The 6,910-nt window shown below is 38.8% G+C and overlaps 1 protein-coding gene across 2 annotated transcripts; it reads left to right on the top strand.

The window, feature by feature from the left end:
* The first annotated feature begins 694 nt into the window (after window positions 1-694).
* LOC149116324 (AP-2 complex subunit mu-like) lies at window positions 695-6,672 on the top strand. 2 transcript variants are annotated; one of them, XM_089282279.1, is made up of 5 exons: window positions 695-1,125; window positions 1,701-1,836; window positions 2,474-2,571; window positions 3,501-3,612; window positions 4,165-6,672. In XM_089282279.1, the coding sequence occupies exons 2-4, from the start codon at window positions 1,774-1,776 to the stop codon at window positions 3,580-3,582; spliced, it is 243 nt and encodes an 80-aa protein (XP_089138405.1). In that variant the 5' UTR covers window positions 695-1,125; window positions 1,701-1,773; the 3' UTR covers window positions 3,583-3,612; window positions 4,165-6,672. The 2 variants fall into 2 exon arrangements, with proteins under 2 accessions (XP_089138405.1, XP_089138404.1); XM_089282278.1 differs by having other exon boundaries at window positions 695-1,836.
* The last annotated feature ends 238 nt before the right edge of the window (window positions 6,673-6,910 follow it).

The raw sequence follows: 6,910 nt of genomic DNA, 5'->3' as shown, positions 1-6,910 counted from the left end.
CCCCCCACTATTTGTGACTCGTTAAATGCTTAATACTTCTTGTAAGAAACTTAAAGTGCATTTTTCTCAAAAGTTTACTTTTGTGACTAGACCGCAATTTGTCAACTAAACTTCTTGTAATCCCCTCAGGTCGAAATTACAATGCTAAATAAAAATCGTACAGAACGCTTTTGCAAAATGGCTTCAAAACCAAAGAAACTTAAGATCAACGGCGAAAGCTCCGTAGAAACTGAGGAGATCATTTTTGAAGTGGAAGTCATGGTAAGTTTTCACGTTTACGCACCTTTGAGTTACTTGGTCCTCGCCTCACCAATTTAACTTCATCTCCCCATAATTCGTTAAGAATTCTCCCGAGCAAAAGAGAGTTCAATTTGCTTACGGCAATTTCTTTCTCTTCGTATGCTCTAGACAAAATTTTGCTGGCTTCCATTACAGTTTCCTCACAATATTCGTAATTCCACAATACCCTAAGAGAAGCAAATTTAGTTTATCAGCTCGGGAATATTTTATACAAACAAATCAAAGGTGCATAAATGAGAAAACTTACCGCGACTTCCACTTCAAAAATGATTGTATCTCCTCAGTTTCTACGGAGCTTTCGCCGTTGATCTTAAGTTTCTTTGGTTTTGAAACCATTTTGCAAAAGCGTTCTGTACGATTTTTATTTAGCATTGTAAATTCGACCTGAGGGGATTACAAGAAGTTTAGTTGACAAATTGCGGTCTAGTACCCCCGCGAGTCTTGGTTTGCCAACATGACGAGGTTACCAAGCCGATTTCAACGGTCGTTATGTCGCGGATCAAACGACACGGAGCTCTTCCATAGTTTTATCGTTTCACTGGGGACACGAAGAGCCGCCTGGCGTCGCTCGCAGGGCTGCAATTGTGTGGCTAGAGGATTGAAATGAAAGATCAACCTTTGCCCTTGAATTCTGCGGTGGATTTGTGGCCGTGGGCACATTTTAGCCTGGGATTTTTGACTTCGTTCGGCAGGCTGTTCCGACTGAGGTGTTTCGCCTTGTCCTCTCTTTATAAAGGGAAAATCGGAATTCAAAAAAGTCGCTTAAATCAAGTTCAATCGGTAAAATAACCACACCAGGAGCAAACAACACACGTATGGAACAAGGTAAGCCATTTTTATTGAGAATTTTCACTTTTAACAACCTCCAAGGATATCTTGTAGAAAATCCCATATAAACCCTTATAATTCGATGCCATATTGTGTTGCTTGTGTGGTTCATAGAGAGAGCTTGGGCTGCCTGTGTATTAACTTGAAGCTAGAGAAAACGTTGAAAAGATTGGCATGCTAGGAAACCGTAGCGTTTGAATAGTCCTAATTTGCATTAGATAAATGGCAAGCTAAAATAAAAATTCGCACGTGGAATCTTACAAGCTGTGATCCATTTGGTCAGAATCATGTATACACAGATCAGATTTGAATAACCGGCTTCCAAATTGGAACCTGCCAGAGCTTGAGATGTTTTAATCCTTGATGCTCACCTGAAGGATTTTGGCCTTGACTTATGGGACAAGAATGGGCTTGTCAAAGAAGACAAGAACCCAACAAAACGACCCTGGCAAGACTGAACTTTCAATAATTATTGCCCAATCTCAAACCCAAACTCACAAACCATCATTCATAATGTTAGACTTCCAGTTAGGTTAAATTAACACAGGTATTGATTAATTTCTTTCCTCCAGATACCGCACCACTAAGGACATAGGTCTCCCATTTAGAGTTATTCCCTTAGTGAGAGAAGTAGGAAGGTCACGGATGGAAGTAAAAGTAGTCATCAAGTCTAACTTCAAACAGTCAATACTGGGTCAGAAAATAGAGGTAAGAAACAAGACGGATACCTAATTTGTTTTGCCCAGATTTAAGCGAGAGAACCTTGTGGTTAGAGTCCAATGCATCAGTGTTCCATTTAGCATAATTTTATTAATTCTGTAGTTACATAAGGGATAAGTTTTGGGATAGAAATGTGGTGGTTTTTTTGTCTTTTGTTGTTCTTTGTTCTGTGGCAAATTGTCTGCACGCGAGGCCTCACGTGAATGGCTCAATACCCTTTGAGAGAACAACAGAAACAATGCTAAAACAATAATGGCTGCTACATTGTGAAGACAAATAGAATTACAAACTTACATGAGAGGAGCTGCTCTTCCAAACTGTCATATTTTTTCCCCTTATCTGTGTTAATTTTTTTAAGGAAATTATGCAGACTTGAGCCTTGTACTGTACTGTTTATTACTTCTGGGGTAGTGGCTTGATAGATGACATTGGTTTTTCCCAGTCTAAATGAGTTATCATAATTAAATGATCATTATTTTAGATTACTCATTGAAGCACTCAGTACAAAATGTACATGTAAATGCTTATTGGGGTTTGGGAGTCAAACATTGGCATGTACCCATAAGTCACAAAGGGTGGAACTTAGTAAAATGGATGTTGACATGACAACTGAATTGATTGACAGGTGAAGATTCCTACCCCACCCACTACAGCAGGTGTTCAAGTGGTTTGTATGAAGGGAAAAGCAAAGTATAAGGCCAGTGAAAATGCAATTCTTTGGAAGTAAGTAGTCTCTGTTCTGCATCTTAACTGATTGAACCTGTTATGTTTGTTGGTAGAAATGTATTACAGACAATCAATTTGTGGACTTGGGATCTTGTTGTCTTGGGTATAAAGTCATCCACTCTCTGTCCTTGATAGCACTGAGTTCAATAAGCTTCTATAACTTGCACTTGTAAAACAGCCAGTGTCTCTGTCTTCTATCAGCTGTTCTGCTTATTCGTACTCAGGGTTCTCACTGAGTGCCAGCCGCCAGCTAAAAGAGCAGCTACTTCAATTTCTAATCTTGCCTACTTTTTTTTATGAAATAATAGTATGTAAGTTGTAAAGAGTAATTTATAGAAAACACAGGTTTTTTGGAAAGTGAATGAACCCTGACTGTGTTTGTCTCAGGACAGTCTAGGCTGTAGCTAGAGATGGGACATTGGGGTGGGGGGTGTACATTTTTAATTACACTAGCGCTTTAGGATAAAAATTGAGGAAAGTCTTTGTAATCCCTTGATATTCTTGGTGTTTTTAACTTTTCCAAAATTGATTTTTTTTTTAGGAAATATCTTCAAGAGAATGCATAAAATAGCATTACATAGCCTGTCAATTTCAAACTTTTCTGTGGAAGCATACCCTCAGACCTCCTTAGAGGCTTGTCCATTCAGCACTCAAATCAGTGTCAGCTGTCTTTCATGAATCTAGCCCTCTACTCCCTAAATGAATGAGATTCAGAATCCTGCATATTATTTCTTTCAGCATTTGTTCATATGGCCTTTACAAGATGTAATTTGCTTAACTGTCTAATTACTGTTAAGAATAATTTGTAACTGTTTTAAGGGAGTATTTCCATCAAGTGCTTGTTTGAATTGTCGTAATGTTTGGGTTTTTTTTTTTTACCTTCCCTGGCCTCTGCTCATGAAGATTCTTGTCTCCGTATGTTGCAGGATAAAGAGAATGGGTGGTATGAAAGAGTCTCAGATCAGTGCCGAGATTGATCTGATGGCTACCAAAGACAACAAGAAATAGGCCAGGCCTCCAATATCCCTGAACTTTGAGGTAATAATAATACCTATCAACGGCGCAAGTTACTCTTCGATAACAATGCTTCTATCCAGATCACATGGACTGCAGTACTGACTGTAAAAAAAAAACCTTTCAATACAACCACCTAGCTTTAATGCAAGGGAGACCAAGGGTAGTCAGTGGGGCAAGGGAAAGTAGAAACAGCAATGAGAAGTGTCTTCTTTGCCGATTTTGTCCTCGTTGTTTTGGCTTTCCGTAGCTCTACAAACAGCCGTGGGTTTCCAAGGTTTTAATGCAAGTAATGACCACTTTGGAAGGCCCAACGTTGGTTGTTTGTTTACCCTGGTCTTAAATAGGCAAAAACCAAAACCTTGTTTGGGATGAAGCTAGAAAAAGGAATTGACATAGCCGTCGAGACAACGTGGGTTCAGCCTATCACTTTCATTACAAGCGTTTCCAACATTCAAACCACAAAGCTGTCAACCTGTCTTAACACTCTTTGCCTTGACACAATGCTTGTAACAACTCTCGGGAGAAAGCACATGTATTAAGGACACTGATTTGTTATCGTGTTTTTATTTTCAGGTTCCATTTGCATGTTCTGGGTTGAAGGTTCGGTACCTGAAGGTGTTCGAGCCTAAACTGAACTACAGTGACCATGACACCATCAAGTGGGTGCGCTATATATCAAGATCAGGCCTATACGAGACAAGATGCTGAAGCTTTATCAATCTAACAATGTAGTTCCATTCATATTCTACTTTATCCATTTCTGGTAATTCACTGCCTTGTCTTTATGAAGCTTTAGTAAGGGCCAACATCCCAATTTCAAGTCAGTTTTCAACATCCTCAGTTTAAGGAAAATGCTACATTTGAGACTTCATGATTAGTCCTGAGGAGAACAGTTAGTGTTATTTTCTCCGCCTCAGGAAACACTGAGATTCTTGAGAGACAAAGTTAACTGGTTTCCTTAAGGACCAATTATTGATTGACTTGTTATATAGCACAACGAAGATATAGAAAATTTAATTTCACGTGTAACAGAGGGGGTAACAGTGTATTGTTACTTTCTGATGTCATAGATCTTGCAATATTGCCCGCGTAGACACTTTTGGCGGGAAACAGTGTTATTGTTAGATTTCATGTGACCTCAAAGTAGCCAATAGCCAATGACAGCATGCGCTGTTGGGGAAGAAAATTCCAGCTATATATAACGAGTGTCCTTGTTGTTGTTAATGACAAAATTTTTTAAAGGCTAATTTGTTTAAAAGGCTAAAAAGATTAACGTTTTCGACATTACATTTATGTCATCTTCAGGGTAAAAAAGCCGTCCGCTATTTGCATGATTTGTATCCGTTAGGTAATTCACGATGGGAACAGTTTCGCCATGAAAAGACTGGACCGTGCAGAGTGTGCGCCAGCTAAAAGAATGCAAAAGATTCTCGCGTAATTGACGAGCAGGTTCAAAGTCATTCAATCTTTAGCAGTTAGTGTTTCATGCATCGTTCTTCATCGCATCCTGACACGTTTAATGAGCTGTACCAAAGTGGCTCCTTATTCTGAAATCACCTCTAATTTACTCCTACAAGAAAACTGACTATTTGATTTGACGTCTGTTAAGATCTGTTAACAATGTATCATAGCACTTCGTTGATGTTGTTGAACAGAAGTAAAGATAAGGGTGGGTTCCGTGCAATAATAATACTAAGACCTCCATTCTCGCCATCATAAAGCCAGGTTGCAATCGTTTACAGTTGGATTACTTAGATTTGTCAAAGTGCACAGTTACATTAACAAGACTTCTTATCTCGACTGATGTTATTTGACAATCTTGTTCTCGTCAAGCACGTTGAGCTGTCGAAGAGCTGTCGGTAGTGCTGGTAGTGTTTGTGGTGTTGCCTGATTAGATAATTATAATTAGAAATTCTTCCGAATATTTCATTGAAGCGGTTCTTGTTCCTTCGACTCACCAAACCAACAGTTTGCGATATCGGGCACAAACATCTGTTTTAGCGGAGTTTCCAGAGGCCTCTAAAAATACCTTGGTCATAAAAAGTCCAACTATTGGTTTAATTTGATAGAACAGTACTCGACTAAGGACAGGAATACATTTATAAGTGAGGATGACTCAAGATTGCTAGGATGGAGATGGATTGCTTTATGTCCCAGCTTAAAAACGTGAGATTTGCGTTTAGGTTTTGCTCGGATTCCTTTCGTATTGTACAGGAATGTCTCAGTGTTTATTTGCAGGTCGGATAATTCGGCCTGGGGGTGGGTGTAGAGGGTTACGCTTCAATAGAGGGAACATTGACTCCCCCGTTTAAGGTCATTCCCCAATATTGCATTGCGCATCCCTACTGCGCATATTTTCACGCGTGGTTACCGCGCGCGCATTATAATTGGCGGCTTTTTCTTTGCGGCTGGACCTCACCATAGAGGTAAATCGTCATTTTCTCGCAAAGGAGTATGGTGACCTATCGTTTTTTTCTGTTGTTTTGAATTGAGTAGTAAATTTCTCTGTGTAAAATAAATATGGACCAATTCTCAGTGAAGAACAAAAACAATCGTCGGAAACGTGAATTTAGCAAGTAATCGTGACTACAATCATGGTGATATTATAAGAATTTATTGGGTATAAACAAGGTGCTGTTGCTCCTAAACGAACATGGGGACCCCTCATTTTTGTTTCAAAATTTAAGTTCCTATAATATAAACAATCAATAGGCAAAGTTTCACAAAAATCTCAGTGCAGGTTCTATTTCAGTGGAATGACCTTAATGTGAAAATTGAGAAACATTTATATCATACTTTTTGGTGTATTCCATGTTTAGGAAAGACGGGTAAGAAAGGGTACACCATTCGCAAGCGCTGTGGACAGTTAGTTGTAATGCCAAATTGTTTTTCTGTTATCTCTAAACTCGACTACCCAAAAAGATGATTCTTCTAATGTTACCCAAACAAAAGCTCTCTATCTATTGTTACGCCAAAGTACACGCTTAAAAGTACTTTAAGGCTTATTGAATGGAATATATATTTGTAATTCAATGAGTGTAGATACTAATAGAAAAATACGATACGTTCCCAATGAAGAAATGCTTTCTTTTAAATCGTCTTGGTTGCCGGCTGTCCTCATTAATTCCCGTTTAGCCCCCAAAGGTTAACTGTGAATTCTCCCTTTTCCTTTACCTCATATTTCTTTTGTTCTTATTTGTGAGAATTTGCTTATTCGCCATATAATAAACAGTTAGATTATGAGCTCGAGATTTCTATCGCGTGATAGTTGAGTCGACTCTCGTACGATAGAAATCGAGGGCGACTAATTGTTTTAGTA

The sequence above is a fragment of the Orbicella faveolata genome, unplaced genomic scaffold (assembly GCF_042242905.1).
Source record: "Orbicella faveolata isolate gen_17 unplaced genomic scaffold, um_ofav_v1 contig_12, whole genome shotgun sequence".
Taxonomy (NCBI): Eukaryota; Metazoa; Cnidaria; class Anthozoa; order Scleractinia; family Merulinidae; genus Orbicella; species Orbicella faveolata.
Note: the sequence above shows the minus strand (reverse complement) of the source record. Positions and strands in the feature narration are given on the sequence as shown.

Bases quoted from the DNA above. Each gene is read 5' to 3' on its own strand.
- LOC149116324 (XM_089282279.1), top strand. From the start codon at position 1,774: ATGGAAGTAAAAGTAGTCATCAAGTCTAACTTCAAACAGTCAATACTG. The intron at 1,837-2,473 runs GTAAGAAACAAG...ATTGATTGACAG, and splicing joins TACTGGGTCAGAAAATAGAG to GTGAAGATTCCTACCCCACC. The intron at 2,572-3,500 runs GTAAGTAGTCTC...CGTATGTTGCAG, and splicing joins GAAAATGCAATTCTTTGGAA to GATAAAGAGAATGGGTGGTA.